The 19,058-nt window shown below is 32.7% G+C and overlaps 2 protein-coding genes across 2 annotated transcripts; both read left to right on the forward strand.

Annotated features, from left to right (window-relative positions):
• The first annotated feature begins 593 nt into the window (after positions 1–593).
• LOC105974370 (phosphatidylinositol 4-phosphate 5-kinase 1) lies at positions 594–4,754 on the forward strand. Its single transcript, XM_012999457.2, has 8 exons — positions 594–2,375; positions 2,475–2,639; positions 2,749–2,914; positions 3,003–3,113; positions 3,208–3,401; positions 3,497–3,627; positions 3,729–3,822; positions 3,974–4,754. The coding sequence occupies exons 1-8, from the start codon at positions 1,171–1,173 to the stop codon at positions 4,284–4,286; spliced, it is 2,379 nt and encodes a 792-aa protein (XP_012854911.2). The 5' UTR covers positions 594–1,170; the 3' UTR covers positions 4,287–4,754.
• Positions 4,755–16,608: 11,854 nt separating this feature from the next.
• Positions 16,609–18,521, forward strand: LOC105974211 (uncharacterized). The gene is made up of 4 exons (XM_012999277.2): positions 16,609–17,306; positions 17,664–17,750; positions 17,855–18,017; positions 18,119–18,521. The coding sequence occupies exons 1-4, from the start codon at positions 16,699–16,701 to the stop codon at positions 18,287–18,289; spliced, it is 1,029 nt and encodes a 342-aa protein (XP_012854731.2). The 5' UTR covers positions 16,609–16,698; the 3' UTR covers positions 18,290–18,521.
• The last annotated feature ends 537 nt before the right edge of the window (positions 18,522–19,058 follow it).

Genomic DNA, 19,058 nt, shown 5'->3' on the forward strand with positions numbered 1-19,058 from the left:
GCATCAGAAACTGTATTTTTACACAAAACGAGTACAAATTAGAGCAGATTCTATAAAAATCTAGATGATTATGTTTAATTTGACACCATAAGGTTGGAGGTGTAAGAAAAAAATCATAATTGAGGGATAGATATAATTATACAAATAAGAAGATTTTTTTGTAAATTGACCATACTCAGGGGTATTTGTAATTTACCCTATGTATATATATTCAAATTAGTAATTAAGGATAAAATTATGAAGACTTTTTATTAAATTACCAAACTTGGATTCTGCAATGATATTAATTTAAAAATTGAAAAAGTGCTTTTCCTAGCACCAAAGCTGTAAAAGAATCGTCAAACCTTGGATGGTTCACCTAAGACATTATTAACATATTAATAAAAAAAAGAAAAAAGAAAATGGCAGTTTGGTAATAAAAAGGGAAAAAGGGGGGCATTTTAGTACAAGTAGCGAATGACCTGTCGTGCCCTTTTTCACTACCTAGGCTATGCCGTCACGTCACGATGAAAACCAGAGTACATATTCCTCTGTTTGGGTAACTGTTTAGCAGCTCTATTTGGAGGGGGTATATTCGTCATTTCACCACCTGTGGGAAAAATGAATATATTTAGTAGGGACGACGACGATTCAGTGCTGTGTGTATGTATATATTGTATGTATAGTATAGGGTAAAGCTAAAAAAACGTTTTTCCCAATGTTGTGAGCTGAAACAGTGCAACAAATGCAAACGCCGGCTAATTTATTTTACCAAAATCTTCTCTCTCACACAGTTACACGCACTCCACCATTTATTCACTCTCTCTCTTCATTTCTTTTTGTCCTCTATGCTTTTTATATAGTTTCTTGTTTTTATTCATTTCAGCTCTTTCATCATCCTTTCTCTCTCTACAAACCTTTCCTCTACTCTTCTGTTTGTTAGGATTCCCCAGCTATTCTTTCTCCCTTCACAAGCCAAACCCAATCTCTCTCTCTCTCTCTCTCTTCTACGAAAATAGGGCCGGCGGATAATGCTGCCGGAGCTGTATTTCCCAGCCGTCTGTAAAATTTTCCGGCCATCGTTGAGTCCAACAACCCATCCAAGATTTTGCTTGCCCAGATACTGAAAACCCCTCTTTGTTTCATCTCTGGATTTCAAAACGGAAACTTTAAAAAAAAAATTAAAAAAAAATGCCGGAGACACTTTTCCGAACAAAGCCAAATGAGGAGATTTTCGATAGAGAGGAGAGATTAAGCGATAATAATCATCCCACCACCACAACCACCACCACTACGCCGAGATCAGTAATCATCGTTCCTCGAAGCAAATCACAAGCCACCTGCCGGAGAGTGACACCCACTTCGGCAACCGAGTGCAACCCAGTCAGTATTCTCGAGAAACACCTACCGAACGGAGATCTGTACATCGGAACTTTCTCGAACAACACCCCCCACGGATCGGGCAAGTACCTCTGGAAAGACGGATGTATGTACGAAGGCGATTGGAAGAAGGGGAAAGCTAGCGGCAAGGGCAAATTCTCCTGGCCGTCGGGCGCCACTTTCGAGGGCGAGTTCAAGTCGGGTCGGATGGAGGGTGCGGGTACTTTTATCGGGTCGGACGGCGATATGTACAGAGGCTCCTGGTCTGGGGATCGGAAGCACGGTTACGGCGTTAAGCATTACAGTAACGGCGATTACCACGAAGGTCAGTGGAAGAGGAATCTACAAGATGGGCAAGGGAGGTATCTATGGAGCAACGGGAATGAATATATCGGCGAGTGGAAGAGCGGTATGATTCATGGGAGAGGGGTTTTGGTTTGGAACAATGGGAATCGGTACGACGGGAATTGGGAAAACGGCGTTCCGAAAGGGCACGGGGTTTTCACGTGGCCCGACGGTAGCTGCTACATCGGCTGCTGGTCGAGCGGTGGTTCTTGTAAGAATACGAACAAGGCGCAAATATTGAATGGCACTTTTTACCCTTCACACAATGGGAAGAATGCTGTAAATGGAGATGGTGTGAAGGGGTATTTTAGTCATAAGTTGTCTGCGCCGTTGATGGTTGTGGGGGAAGATAGTATGAATGCGATGATTGGCGGTGGTGGTGTGGGTAAGAAGAGGTCGTCGGTGGATAGTGGGATTAATACGGAGAGGGCGTTTCCGAGGATTTGTATTTGGGAATCGGATGGCGAAGCGGGTGATATTACTTGCGATATTATCGATAATGTGGAGGCGTCGATGTTGTACACGAATGGGTTTTCGTTGAATGGAGATGGGATTAAGCAGTTCCGGAGAAACCCTTGTTTTAGCGGCGGTGAAGCGAAGAAGCCCGGACAGACGATTTCGAAAGGGCACAAGAATTATGATCTGATGCTCAATCTCCAGTTGGGTATTAGGTAAAAATAAATAAATTGAACTGTTGTTGATTGTAATGGGTTTCTTGATGTTGTGTTGTGATTTGATTTTTAATGAATTGGTTTATGTTTTGTCTTTAGGTATTCTGTGGGGAAGCATGCTTCGATACAGAGGGATCTTAAGCATAGTGATTTCGATCCTAATGAGAAGTTTTGGACTAGGTTTCCCACCGAAGGTTCGAAAATCACACCACCACATCAGTCGGTTGAGTTTCGATGGAAGGATTATTGTCCTGTGGTATTTAGGTAATTAATTTTGCTTGAATTTCAATTGGGTAAATAAATACCATTCTGAGTTTTATTATTTAGATTTACGTTCTAAGGTTGTGAATTCTTCTTGATTTGGGTTTATCAGACATTTGAGGGAGCTCTTTCAAGTAGACCCTGCCGATTACATGTTAGCGATCTGTGGGAATGATGCTCTGAGAGAACTTTCTTCGCCCGGCAAAAGCGGAAGCTTCTTCTACTTGACACAGGACGATCGGTTTATGATCAAAACTGTCAAGAAATCAGAAGTCAAGGTTGGTTTCGACTTCTACACCGAATCACAGTTCGATTTTGTTTCGGTTTGATCTCAAATTTTGATGTATGATAAATTTTGTTTTTCAGGTGCTTATCAAGATGCTTCGAAGTTACCACAAGCACGTCTGTCGATACGAAAATTCTCTCGTGACGAAATTTTACGGAGTCCATTGTGTCAAACCAGTTGGCGGTGTCAAGGTATAAACTTAATCTTGATTAAATTTTTCATTCGCCGTTTATTTTTTACAGTCTTGCCATATAAACTAACTTATATATCAATTTGTCGAACTAGACTCGATTCATTGTGATGGGAAATTTATTCTGTTCGGAGTATCGAATTCATAGAAGGTTCGATTTGAAAGGATCTTCCCATGGCCGAACGACAGGCAGACCTAATGGAGAAATCGACGAAACCACAACTTTAAAGGATCTTGATTTGAACTATGTGTTTCGATTAGAAACGAGTTGGTATCAAGAACTTATCAAGTAAGCATATACACGATTGTTTACGTCTCTTTTACTCAGTTTTATCAATACGGGATTTATGCTGACTTTTTTATTTTTAAAATTGTTTTCTTTAGACAAATCGATCGGGATTGTGAATTCTTGGAGAAAGAACGAATCATGGATTACAGTCTCTTAGTTGGTCTTCATTTTCGCGATGATAGCACCGGCGACAAAATCGGGTTATCGCCTTTTCTGTTACGCAGAGGTAATTATTCGCTGTATCAATTAATTAACTTTTTTCTCGATTGATATTATAAATTTGCGCAAATGTGAAGATGGCAGCTTATACGATTTTTGGCTTTTCAGGAAAGAGTGATTCATATCAAAACGAAAAGTTTATGCGCGGGTGTCGTTTTCTTGAAGCGGAATTACAAGACATGGACCGGGTTTTAGCTGGCAGGTTCGTAATTAATAGAGTTAGGTTTTCTTTCGTTGAATTAATTGGCATGACCTTTCTTGATTAGGGGGTGGCAATATTTTAGATTAGTTAATTAAAATACAGTTTACTTTCAATGATTTCGATTTTAAATCTACGTTTTTATTTTTATCAGGAAACCGTTGATCCGATTAGGGTCAAACATGCCGGCACGAGCAGAGCGAGTGGCACGAAGGAGCGATTTCAATCACTACAATCACGGTAGTGGATTCAGCAACTTCGCATCGTCACACAGCAGCGAAACCTACGAAGTGGTCCTCTACTTTGGGATAATCGACATCTTGCAAGACTACGACATCAGCAAGAAGCTCGAACACGCTTACAAGTCGCTACAAGTGGACCCCACCTCAATCTCGGCCGTCGATCCGAAACTGTATTCGAAACGATTTCGAGATTTTGTCGGGAGAGTATTTACAGAGGATAGGTGAAAAGAAATGAGTATCTTTAGATTCTTGAAGGAATCTTGAAGATTCCCGGCTACATATATATATATGGTATCGCCGGCGACTCGGCGAAGAGACGACGGAGATATATTGGCAGCTGAATTTTTTTAGGATCAGCTTTGGTGGATGTAAGTTTTGGCTTTTTTTTTTTTTTTTTTTTTTTGTAAATGAAAATGTTGGGGGGGTGGGGTGGGGGGCGAGAAAAAAAGGTTTTTTTGTGGGGTTTGATTATAATTTTGTTAATTAAAGAGTAAATTATTGGTGTAAGCACAAAGGATTGTGAAAGATAGGCATAGGGAACAGAGCATCTGTGTGTGTTTTTTTTCTTCAAGAAAAAAAAAAGGACTCAAAAATATTATTGGAGGGGTGGATTTGAATAATCAAAGTGTACAGCTTAGCTTACAAAGTGAAAAAAAGAAAAGTTGAATATTTTATGAAATATATTTTGTAATATTTCCTAACTTTTTCATATTTATTGTTGTCACTCTCATTCTCTCTCTAGAGAGAGAGAGAGAGAGAGAGAGAGTTGCTTTTGTTGTGTACAAAACACATAAAAAGAAGAGAAAGCAAGGTGGTGTTTTCTTGTTTTTGCCTACTTTGTTTACTATGAACACACCCACCCTCTTCTTTTTACTGTTGATTTAATTTATTTATTTAATTTAAATGAAAATAGGACTATATTTATTTTTTAATTAATTTAAATTATCTTTTGAAGATAGTCTGATGAGTCCTTTAAAGAATTGCATGCCAAAGCAAATGTAGCAAATGCAGACCATTGACCCAATATCTGGTCCCCCCTCTCAAAAATTCAGAAACCTAGAACACACTTGCCACGTGTCAGTACTCAGTTAAAATGAATTTATCGGGGGTAATTTGGTCAATTTAAAATTTGGTGGGGGCCCATTGGTTTGTATACAAAGACACAGTAGTGTTTGTCTCCTCTTTTTGACCTTAGGATCTCTTTTTATGGGATCTTCTCTTGTCTATTAGCTCAGATATCCTAAGCATGGCTCTCATTTTATTTCTTTTTTTTTTTTATTTTTCGTTAAACAGTTTAAATTAATAATTTGTCCATAAAAAATTAAGAAAATAAAATTAAGAAAAATGTGTTTGCTAGGCGACAACCGAATATTGACGAGATTACATAGTTTAATATTGTTGTCAGTCTTGAATCTTGCTTCTCCTAGATTAAATTTCAATTTTTATTCAAAAAAAAAGATTAAATTTAAATTTAAAACTAATTATTAATTAATCAATGCGGAGACTATTTCATTAAACAAAATAATAATAAAAAAAGGTAAATTACTGCTACCTCTTAGGTTAAATTACCGTAAAACTTTTTATATGTGGTAATTACAATCAACTTCTCAACTATGAATTTTCTTACATATCAATTCTTACGGTGTCAAATTCAACAGAATTTTGTAGATTATGTGGAATGTCCTTTAATTTGTACTTGTTTTGTGCAAAAATACAGTTTTTGATGAACCACAATCTGATATTTACATGGTAAGAGACACATCAAATGATCATCTTGTTTCAAAATGTGGAGGCCGAATAGGATAAAACGGGTACAAACTAGAGAATATTCCACATAATCAAGAAAATTCCTCTAAATTTAACACCGCATGGATGAACATATAAGAATATTCATAATTAATGGGACTATCGTACTTACCTAAATAAAAGAATTTTTTGTAGTTTAACCTTACCTCAGTGGATTCTTCGTAATTTATCCTAAATAAAATGGTATTTTTAATAGATATCATTGAATATTCATAAAATAAAATGCCATCCACTTGAATCTTTGATTTTCTTCATTATATTTCAAGTATCTTTCTCAAGCCATTATTTGGTGGACCTTGGTTCTCTTTCATGCAATTATTTGGATTTTGATATATAATAACAATATTAATATATATAATAATAGTGGTAGTAGTAACATTAATAACAATAATAATAAATTAATAGTAGTAGTAATTGCAATAATTATAAAAATAGGTACACGAACCTTATACAGTTGACATGTATAGGAAGAATAGAATATGAGAAAGAGAGAAATAATAATACGTAGAATAGAAACCCCCATGCATATGCTTTGTTGTCAACCTAATCTTTTTGCCAGCTCTACATCTGATACGTATGTAGACAAAATATACAATATATCAAGAATTGATTTCCTAATTAAAAAACAAGAAAAAAAGAAAAAAGAAAAAAAAAAATCAGTTACAACTTAAACAATTTGAACCCATAATTGGACAAAAGAAATTTATATTGAGGTTTGTGTAGAAACGTGTCAACTTATTATGACTCCATGTACACGAAAATATCCAATATTTAGTATATCTGCAAAAATGGAATTTATAAAACCCAAAAATAAATAAATAAATAAAATTAATTAATTAAATAGCTGGTGAGGGTTATGTAGTTTTGTGGCCATCAAGAATTGATTTCCTAATTAAAAAACAAGAAAAAAAGAAAAAAGAAAAAAAAAAATCAGTTACAACTTAAACAATTTGAACCCATAATTGGACAAAAGAAATTTATATTGAGGTTTGTGTAGAAACGTGTCAACTTATTATGACTCCATGTACACGAAAATATCCAATATTTAGTATATCTGCAAAAATGGAATTTATAAAACCCAAAAATAAATAAATAAATAAAATTAATTAATTAAATAGCTGGTGAGGGTTATGTAGTTTTGTGGCCATGTGATATTAATATGGAGGTGGGCATTTTATTGGGACATATTCAGAAATTAAATATGATTTGACAAAAGGAAATTAAATGGTTGGTCTTTTTTTTTCATTTTTATAATTATTAATGTGTGGTGGATGATGACGTTATTATTCAAGAAATACCATTCAAAATATTTATTTATATAAAATATTGAATTATTTAATAAATAAGATGAATGGAGTCATGCAAATGCATCTAACTTGACTCCCCTAAAATAGATATTGACAAACAAAAGATAAGAATTATAGTGTCATTATATTATTTCCAATATTTTTGTGGAAGTCAATTGCTTACAATAGATCATGTCATGTATTTTTTTTTTGTTCAATGATTTAGATGTATTTGCAAATTGCATATTAGTAGATATTATCCTCACACCTTATTGTTCAAGTGGTACATGAGGTGAGCCGCTTCGACAAAAAGTCGAATTCGAAGTAGAAGTTTTGGAGCTCGAATTCGAGTTTTCTAAGGAGTCGAGTCTGAACTTACTTTTAGTTGTTATATGACGAGTTGGAGCTAGAGCTCGAGCTCAAAATAAAAAACTCGAAGTTGAGCTCGAGCTCGCCAAAACAGCTGGGCTCGAGTCAAGCTCAACTCGTTTATACCCCTACTTGCAGCTCAAGCTCAAGAGCCTCAATGATAATGATTAAGTCAAATTATCAACTATAGCTAAAAACACACACACTTGTTAAGAATGTACTTAATTTAATAATTTTAAGTGGAATTTGACTTCCCATGTTTCCAGTTATGAGTTAATCGTACAACTTAATTAGTGGAAACCTATGTACATTAGTCATAATTAAGTTCCTAAGCACACAATTAATCCAATTAAAATAATTACACACATGAATAAATTATACACTATTTACCATATGAAGTGCCCGAACAACGTGCCATGCACTTTTACCCTTAGGTCAATGATTTGAATATATGGTCTTATCTAATTATTAATTATGCATTATTCAATTCAATTTTTTAATTGTCCTGCATACAAGTGCCAGTGACTATTTAATATTTTTATACATCTTTGAACCCCCTAATGCAAATTTTACAATTTAACAAATTATTCAATTTTTTTTCTTTTTGAAAATTTATAAAGTTTATTAATTTAGTATTAATTAAAACAACCCAATAATAATAACAATAAATATTTTCGTGCCATATTAAAAAGGCTGTAGAAAATTAATTGCTAGTTTCAACAATGGTGTTACGTTGAAAGAATAGATGCTCAGGTTTTTGCATAACCAGATAAAGAAATACTTTCACTTTTGGACTTGCACTTCATGCCTAAAAAGTATATTTATTAATTAAAAAAAAATAAAAATAAAAAATAAAATAAAATAAAATCCTCACTTACAAGATTACATGAGTTGTACGAAAGATCTTGATTTGATTTTTAAATTCAATATATAAATAAAAATTGGACAAATAAAGATATTACAGGGGCTTGTTTGGTACTAAATTAATTATTTATCCTTAAATTTGAGCGGCCAGTGGCAGGCATTGAAATAGTTACTGTTTGGTGCAGCAGTGTTTTTATTAATTAATGATGTTTTTTTATTTTATTTTTTATTTTATTTATTTTTTGGGGATCAGAATTACTTAATTGGTATTAGCATTGATTCTGTAACTATAGCTTTGATTAATGTGCTGTTGCCCTATTTTGGGATTTCTTTTTCATATTCTTTGTTCAGTATATCTGCCATTTTGACATTTATTCACTTTGGAATTTTCAATTTTAATTAACAGACTTTCTTTGCAAGCTACTTTATTTTTAATTATTTTTCTTAAGTAAGAATTATTGCTCATTAGTATTAATCATATTTTAAACAGGAGCAGATTTCCATAATTCAAGATTTTTTGTTTTGTTTGTGTGTCCAAGACTCTAAGTAGTATCTTAGTGGGTTTTGTCTCGGGCTGTAAATGAGCTGAGCCGGCTCGTGAACTCGGTGAACCGGTTCAACAAAAGTTGAACTTGAGGTTTTCAAGCTAGCGAACTCGAGCTTTTTTTGATGAGCCGTGAACAAGTCCGAGCTTTTATTCTTAGTTGTTCGCAACCTCGCGAGCCAGTTCGTAAGCTTTATTTATTTCATTTTATTTTTTGTTATTATAAATAAATTAATGATAAATTCATATAAATAATAAAAATAAAATTGTAGTTCATTAATTTTAATTTATTTATTATCATTTATAATCATAAAAATGTAATAATATTAATAAAAAAATTAAAGAAGTACCCAAAATGGGCGCATACTCGAGCTCGCCGAAACAGTGAGGCTCGACTCGAGTTCGGCTTGTTTACACCCCTAGTCTTGACTCATCGAAAACATTAATATCGATGTCCATTTTGCACTAAATATTAATTAATTGAGGAGTTATTAATCTCATTTCTATTAGAAAAGAAGATAAGAAATTAAGAATAATAGATAAATTATTAAAAAAAAAAAAAAACCAGTTTATGTCTTTACAATATAATTGGGGCAATGTGAATATAGATAGGAAAAGGTTAACAATGACAAAGACAATTCATATATATATGTTTGTGTGTAATTGTTGCATTTTCTTTACGTCCAGTTTCGATTAATCATTTTCGGTCCAGTTTTTCTTTCTCTGAGAGAGACTATTCATACTCTCTACTATATTTATCATCACTATTATTCAATTTCATCCAGAATTAATTAATTTTGGCTTTCGAATATCTTTTTCATTATTATTATGTATACTTTTATTAAAAAAAAAAAAAAAAGGCTAGACCATGTATAATACAATACGAAAATCAGAAATGCTAAATGAGCAAAAGGAATATCCAAGACATACATATAAATTGTGAACATAATAAAAATTGAAACGTTAAGTAAGAATAAAATAATATCTATTGTATATACTATTAGTATTTATGGCCCAATTTGTATTCTTCTGTGTGACTAGGGCCCGTAAAACTACTAATTGAGCAACCCAAATATTTGAATTGGCTAAGTAGCCAACTTAAGACCGGTTTAAGTGGTTTGACTGATCTTGATTGTTTAAATTAAACAGCTCAAAAAAGTTCGGCGACCTCGCTCGCCCCTGCTTCTCTCTATATCTACTCTTTTGTTGTGCCGTTGTTGCTTTTTCATTTCGTTTATCGGCAATTTTCTTCAATGTTCGTCGTCGTATCATGAAATGCATTAACTAGAAGGTAGATTTGTTGTTTTTTTATCGTTGTTTTGTGTGCTATAAAACAACAAATCATGAGAGATAGAGATAAGACACGGTTCACTCTTCTTCTCTTTCTATTTCTTATCTACCGCATGGGTTGTGAGTGAGTGTACGTAACTCGTGAGCTGATTAATGGTTGAGTACTTGTGAGTCAACTCAGAGAGTAGAAGGGTAGACCTACGGTTTTGAGTTTAGGCTTTGTGTCTGATACCGTATTGGGTGTGAACTTAATTAAAGAAGATACCAAATTTTCGAATGTACAATATTCTTATAAATTCATTGTATTTTTCCACTTTAATATATATATATATATATATATATATATATATATATATATATATATATATATATATATATATATATATATATATATATATATATATATATATATATATATATATATATATATATATATAATACACACACACACACGTTATTATATGTAGAGATCCATGCACACTATGTTTAATTTCCAGCTTCTATCATATACATATACAGCAATCAAACGTTCATTTTCCAACAGTTATGTTTCTGAATTAAAGATATTTATATAAATAAGTGGGACACATATATATGATGAATTGGCATAAGAATTAATATTCTCACATTATGCATGGGAAATTATTCATCCACGTAGCTAAGTCAACGTGCACGCTAAGATATATAATGAACACCATCCAATCCACCACTCAAATATTAATTACTCCCATACCTACATATATATAGTTTTAATTACGCATTTAATAATATTTGTACATCCTTTTCACACTCTCAACCCTAATAATCTCTACAACCCATTTTCTTTTTCTTTTTTTCAAAATAAAAATAAAATAAATAAATAAACAATGTGGTTGTCGATCTCTTTCAATGAAGATGTATAAGCCAACATAAATAAATTAAATTAAAGATATGTTGGGTAGAATTGCAAGCATTTTCCAACATAAGGCTTGTCCAAACCCAGACAAGGCCGCCTTCAACTATTGAGTAATTAATTAATTAATTAATTAATATTAAGTGGACATTAATTGTGGAAAAGTTAAAGTCGGTATTAATTATTGTGCCGTTATTTTTTTTAATTATCTTAATGCTCTTAATGGAGTAATTTATTTAATTAATTATCAAATGTAGCACACAATATGTGTCGATTGTGCGCATTAATTTGAATTTAAAGGCGATAAAGTGTAGAATTTATGGTAATTCCAATTTCCAAAGAGTGGAAAAATGAAATAAAATAAAATAAATTTCATTATGGTGTTCTGTAATTTGCCTACAAGATTATGGTTACTATAGTATTATAGTAGAGTACTCAATATTCCACTTGAGTGTGATGATATTTGGTGGGCTTATAATTATGATTATTATTTTTAATTAATTATGAAACCCTTAATAAATAAATAAAAAATAAAAAAATTCATGTCCACTTTCAAGATTGGAAAAGATTTATGATGTCCACACCATGTAATTAATCTAGATTTATAACTTAAAGAGTGGAATGATTGGGGGCACCTTGTCTCGTGCAATAAGAATTTCCATCATTTTTTATTTGATTTTTTCTCTAATTGCCCAAAATTGCAATTTAACCTAATAAATACAGTAGAACCTTGATGAAACCGTGTTTAATTATTAGTTTGATGATTTACATATTTTAGTAAATTAATAGAATTTTGCTAGTCTCGTCTATATTAATTTATAGAGATTTAACTGTATTTTTAATCGTTATGCCTTATGAAATGTCACATTTGAGGTAGGTGGAATAATAAATTCATAATCGTGATCTTAATTCTTAACTTAATGGCAACTCTCCAACCCCATATTAATTATAAAAAGGTTTTATTCGTCTTCTAGATCAATATACCTAAATTATATAGTCAAAATTTCATTTTACTTTCATATTTATTTAAAATAGTTTGCCTTTTGAAATAATTAAGAAATATTGATGAAAATAATGGATGAAGTAGATACGTGGAATTGAATTATATTTCTTTTAACATAACTTGCATCCATTCAAAATGCACTGTATAAACTTCGCCCTCGTACAATAACTTGCAAATTGAACGAGATATGTAATTGAATCGAATTCGATTTTTTTCTTATTTGACAAAAATATTCGCAAACACTCAAAGTGCACTGAATAAACTTCGCCCTCGTAAAATAACGCGTCGACTGCACGAGAAATGTAATAAAGTTGAATGTAAACAAGGCTAACATCAAGTTAAGCATGAGGTTCCAAGAGGGGGGACAACCTCCAACCATTTCATTAGTTTTGCTTTTATTATTTAACTTTTTTTCTATTTTTTTTATAAATTAAACAAAATAAATTCAACCCTTTATGAGCCATAATTGTACAACTACCTTCATTAGATTAGACAGCAAAGCAAGACCATGATGGTGTCTTAAAGTGCTCGAGAAAATTAAATATATACAAAATAAAACCTTTTAATAATAATTAAAAAAAAAAGGAAATTCAATTAAATACTGAAAGTGAAGGGCCATTTGGGCTCAACTAAAACACTTGATTGACAATATGAAAGCCCATTGGGCTCAACTAAATAAGTGCAACTACATTTTGGTCAAAGCCCATTGAGCATATGATATGTTTTGGTCAAAGCCCATTGTGTATATAATATGTTTTGGTCAAAGCCCATTGAACATATAATATGTTTTGGTCAAAGCCCACTTTCTATCTTTTTATGCATTTTACAATTTATTTATCTGTTGAATTACGAATTAATATGAATATATGATTTGAAGATATCAAAGGAAATGAGGGATGATTACAGTTTTGGTCCATATATAATATACAGTTTTTAATTTTGGTCCTTAAACTTTCTGTGGCACGAAATTGGTCCTCAAATAACCAGTTTTAATTTATTACAATTTTTGTACACTGTTTGAATTCGATGTTAGTCTAGACGAAATAGTCACGTGCAAGGCATGTGACAATGCACTAGTAACTTGTGTTACTTTATAAAAGATTATGAAAATATTGTCCTAATTAATTTATAAATAATCATCTTTATAAAAGATGAACTTTGGAGGAAGAGATTGAAACATCATTAGTGTAATAGTGTTGGTTTTTGTGTTACAGAAATATATTGAATCAACGGTGAGATATACACATGATATATATTTTTTGTATCTATATGATCTGGCAGCATGCAGCTAGTATATATATATATATATTTATTGCTTGTTGTATGTATTATCAGCTTCACTCTTTTGTATATCGTCTTTTTGATGGTCAGAGAAATGTTTAAGCTGAAAAGGGAAAGAGTCAACGGACTCATCAAAGGCAAATATCTGTTGATCAGAAGCATGAATTTATCTCAATAATTCACATTATTTTGTTTAATTCGTCCTCTAGTATTATATAATATTTAATTTTCTCATTGATTTCCCAAAAATGATTTAAAAAAATAAAGGGTAATTAAATCAAGAAAGACAGCAAGTTTTCAATCTGTCTGTGAAAATGTTATATATATATATATATATATATATATATATATATATATATATATATATATATATATATATATATATATATATATATATATATATATATATATAATGAATTGATGAAAAACCCTAATCATCAGAAGTGGGAGTAGTGGGAACAGTGAATCTTTATGCAGAGAGAGACAGTCCAATTTTCATGCAAGAGAACGTACGTACAAAAGCATATAAAGATTATTTGAAATTAATTAATTAAATAAATAAATAAAAACAATATTTTTTAAAATTTGGAAACTGAAAGAAGCAAAATATCATCTGACAGTTATTTTTTTTTTAATTTAAAATAAAACAAAATTAATTATTTTTAATCTAAAAGGTACTGTTATTAATAGCAGAACAGTAGGCCTATTTAACTATGATTGAGGTAATTATACCGACACACTTTAACTAAAAATTAAAAATAAATAATAGTAATAATTATTGGTGGTGTTATTAATTAAAAGGGGGAATATGTCAAACACCCTCCATTGGGTTTTTTATTCTTGATAAATCCTTAATTAATTAATGGTATTTGAGATAAATTCATTGGACTTACAAACCCATATATACCCCTACTTATTAGTATAATTATTAAATTAAATATTAAGGTAAATTAATATCAAATCCCTCCAAAAAATAAATCAATTCCAAATCAATCCCAAAATCACATTGCCGTATAATTCGCCCCTCTTCCCCCAAATCACGGTAGAAAACATAACCGTATAATATGCAGTATTTTTTTTTAAATATTTTTTTTATATTAATTTAAAACATAAGTTTTTTTTTTATTTTACTTTTTTAAATGGTTCATATTTAAAAAAAATTAAAATCCACTGCATACAAATCGAAAACCACTAAATTTATCGAAAACCACTACTTTAATAATTACTATAAAATAAGAATAATCCACATTAATATTAACATAATCCACTATGTAATTAGTGAAAAACCACTATATAATATAATTAGTGAAAACCACTATGTAATTAGTGAAAACCACTATGTATTTAACAAATTTCATTAAAAAAATTCACTTAAAAACCTATCAATTAACAAAAACCACTATTAAATTAACGAAAACCACTCTGTAATTAACGAAAACTACTGTATAATTACAAATTCATAGACTCTTAGCCCCATCTCCCGGACACCACAACCACCACCTCTGCTCCGCCATCCTCTTGATCTTCTCCAACCAACAGCCCCATCTCCCAATTAAGCTTTAAGCTTTTTTCTTTCATTATTCTTCAAGCTCAAAACTTGGGCGAAGACCCACCAAAAACTTGATGTCCCCGTTGCGCAAAACTTGACGAAGACCCACCAAAAATCAGCCAGATGCTGTTGTAGGGAAAATCAGACCGCGAAACCCAATGGGGTGAGATTAATGACCACTTTGAGAAGCATTGGCGCGGAACGACGGCGTTGATTTCGGTTAGGGCGCCGCTCTATTCGTGGTGGATGAAGGGGGTTGGAAATTAGGGGGCGGCTTCCGGTGGCAGAATCGTAGCTTGTGAATTATGTTTGGCCGTAGTCGGCAGCCGCAACTCCGGCGATTTTTCTGCTTGAATTTCATTGCAAAGTGGTAACAAAGGGTTGGGAAAACCGCAACTCCGGCGATCCTCTCCGCCTTGCTCCCCCACTGTGTGCCGCCGCAGCGAACTTTTCCGTTAGACAGAGGTGGTGGTGGCGGGGCAGGACAGCATAGGTGTGGTCTGTGTAGAAAATGATGAACGACAGATCTAGGGTTTGGGTGTGCGAGTTAACAGAGAAATATTGAATAACTGAGTATAAAATATAAAATATAAAATATAAATAAACGTGATAAGAGAAAAGGTTATAATTGTCAAACTATATTAACTTTTATTAATTTTAATTGTTTTGGATTTAACTCAAAAATAAGAAAAAAATTTGGACTTATTGTAATTAGAGGGGGCTAACGAGGGGTGTTTGTCAAATTATCCCTAATTAAAAAAGAAAAAGAAAATGAAAATTGGAGTAATTTGAATGAAGAGAGAGAATTGACAAGGGTGGAAGTGTGTCAGCAAAAGATATGGAGTGTAGAGACAGAGTTTGTAAGTATTATCTGATTCAAATAAATAAAGCTGCAATTTATTTATACACCTGCCGCCGCCTTAGCTTCATTTGTTTTGTCTTGTGATCGTATATATATACGCATTTAATGTATGCTATTATTACCGTACTTCCTCAATATTCCCATTGTCCAAACTCAATTAAATAAATAAAAGAAATTTGCATTATCCATTATTCAATGACTAAAAATACTGCCCCTATGTGTTTAATTTTGCTCTTACACTATCAGAATTTATTACAAATAGTAAAGGAGAGGAGATATTTTTGTCACTTCTTATATTTTATTTAATGTAATGAATGCACCTTCATTAGCATATCTTACTAATAGATATGCATATGCATTAGTCCAAAAAAACCAATTAGAATTGAAAGGAATAATATATATACATATATATATATATATATATATATATATAGATGTTATTTTAACATATGTTGAACAATTAATTATAGGTAACAAATATTATGTATATAAATTTACATCGATCATATTCACATAGTAAAATTAAAAAAAAAAATGAAATATAAATAAGTAGAAAATTCCATGTACATCTCATATATAGTATATATAAATTCAGTTTAGAAAAAGAACTTGTATTATCTAATTTACTTTTCCATTTTATTTTAGTATATATATATATGCATGATATAATACATAGATGAAGTACCCAATGGGAGTGTACGGTACTCTCACTGTGATCATCATCCATATATATATCATCGCATATATATACATACATGTGTGTATATATATATATATATTGTAGCAGAAGAAGCCAAAATTAAAGGAGGGGCAGCCATTAACAAAAACCCTGATTCTCTCACTCCTCTTTTCTTTCTCTCTCTAGATTTGTGATCTGAAATTAGTTGAGCCATGTGCATCAACCTCCGCAAGAAACCCCTGAATCCAGAAGCTCTAGAGTGGCGTCCTAAACCACAGCCGCTGAAGCACCACCAACCCCTCCTTCCACATCTCATGCTATCTCCACGTTCTCCGCCGCCGCAGCAGGCGGCGATGGTTGTGCACTTCATGATCACCCCAATACCACCCCACTACCAGCAGCAGCAGCAGCACCCATATTTTGTCGTTGTCCACCCACACCACCACGTACTGTACGACAAATCTTTTCCGGCGGCGGCGGAACCCATTTGCGGCGATGAAACAATGTCTGTTTACTGTGACGAGAAGGAGGTGGAGGATATTCCGACCCGGATCCGGAAATGCAAACGAATACTCCCTAGGGTTTTACGTCTACCCCCTCGTTTACGCAGAGGCGATTTAACACGTGATGTTCGCCGCCTGGATGAAAGAAAGCCCTCTCCTAAACAAGAATGGAGGCCCAGGAGGAACAAAGATTCCAGCAGCCGCGGCGGCGCCACCCTTCTCCGGCAGCCGCCTTCTCCGGCGCCGTTGGCTGGTGATGGGTTTTCCCGTTCATCACAAACAACTGTTATGATGAAGAACATTCCTAACCATTTGAGGTATTTTAAATTATTTTATAACCTCAATAAATAAATAAAATGAAGCTTTTGGGATTAATAATGGCAGAATCCAGAAACATTAATATAATAATTAATTAATGTAATGCATGTCATGTAAAATCAGTGATGTGTGACTGCTTGCAATAATAACAGTTGCCTCAATATATATCTGCAATAATTGATGCATTAAAATGAATATCATGATGCACATTAATTACTTGTGATTAACTAATAATTGATGTTCCTTAATTCATGCTAATTAATACTACTACAGTACATCATTAATTATAGTATTTCAAGAAACATGAGAATTTTTTAAATTAAAGCTCTGTTGTTGTGCATTGCATTTATGAACAGGAGAGAATTCATGTTGGAATTTCTGGATGAGTATTGCAAGGAATACTCTCTCGAGTACGATTTTCTGTATCTACCAATGGATTTTAGGTAATAATTTTTTCTATTTTTTTAAAATTTAATTAATAATTAATTTAAATACAACATTTGTAATATTTGTGTGTGTTTTTTTTTATTACAAAAAATAAACATAGGAGGAAAGATAACTTAGGTTATGCATTTGTGAACCTGACCTCTGCTGCTGCTGCAAAGAAATTCAAGAGGATTCTTCATAACTTTAAGTGGGAATCGGTTTCGAAAAACGGCGAATTAATTACCTCCAAAAAAATTTGTGAGGTCACTTGGGCTAAAATTCAGGTAACTATTTAAGTCTTGCTTCGATATCGTAGTTTCTGTTCTATATGTTCGAATATATAGTTGATCGAGCTTTATATATTTTTATTTCGAAAAAAAAACAGGGAAAAGAAGCACTAATTAAGAGATTCGAGAATTCGATATTCAGTTGCGATAATATGGACTTCTTGCCGGTGGTTCTTGATCCACCCCGTAACGGGTGGGGCAGTAACCGAGCTCCGCCAGTGGTTCTTGGCACTGTTCACAGGGCGCGATCCATTAGCAAGTTTCGCTAAAGATCGATATCGTTCTCACCGACAGTGTGTGTTATTTTGCGTAGGTTGTTTAATTTGTTGTATTTTGTAAGAACATGTTTTAGTGAATTTTGTAACTGTGTTTTCATTATCTCCCCCTAGCTAAAGTCTATTTTGTGTTCCAAAATGAAAAGCTGGGGTGAAATGGAAACATAGTTTTATCTTTGTTTTATGTACTAATCCCACTCTTTTGTTTAAGGAATCTTTTTCTTTATGATTAATTTGTCTTTAATTATTTGGATTGGGCTTTTTAATTATTTCTTAGGCCCAACATAAAAAAGCCCAAAATATCTTAAAATCCACAAAGAATGGGGGCAAAGAATGCAAGCAGCCCGATTAAATTCATAAGCTGTGGCCCAAAATTAAGTTAATCACCACATTTTGAAATTCAGAGAGCTCAGTCGAGCTTCGTGGCATTTGAAACCAACCGGCGTTAACGAAAAACAACGAAATGGGAGAAACTCGACCGTAACCAATCAATCAATTATATGTTTATTAGTTTTCGTTACTTTCTTTATTGCTTAAATCATATGATTATTCGTGACAATACTTTATACACAAGATTAACGTATTCGATCCTATATTACGACTTCTATGGCACATTTTTGTCTTACGATAACTCGTCAAATTAGAAGGCCATCAACGCACTAACTAATCATCCACTAATATCTTTCTTATAGGACAAAACATTAGCTAATACAAAAGGAATTAATCCAAGAAGAACGCTGATCATTTCTTCAAGACAAATACG

This window comes from Erythranthe guttata, chromosome 3, assembly GCF_056151865.1.
Source record: "Erythranthe guttata isolate IM_541 chromosome 3, IM_541, whole genome shotgun sequence".
NCBI classification, from domain to species: domain Eukaryota; kingdom Viridiplantae; phylum Streptophyta; class Magnoliopsida; order Lamiales; family Phrymaceae; genus Erythranthe; species Erythranthe guttata.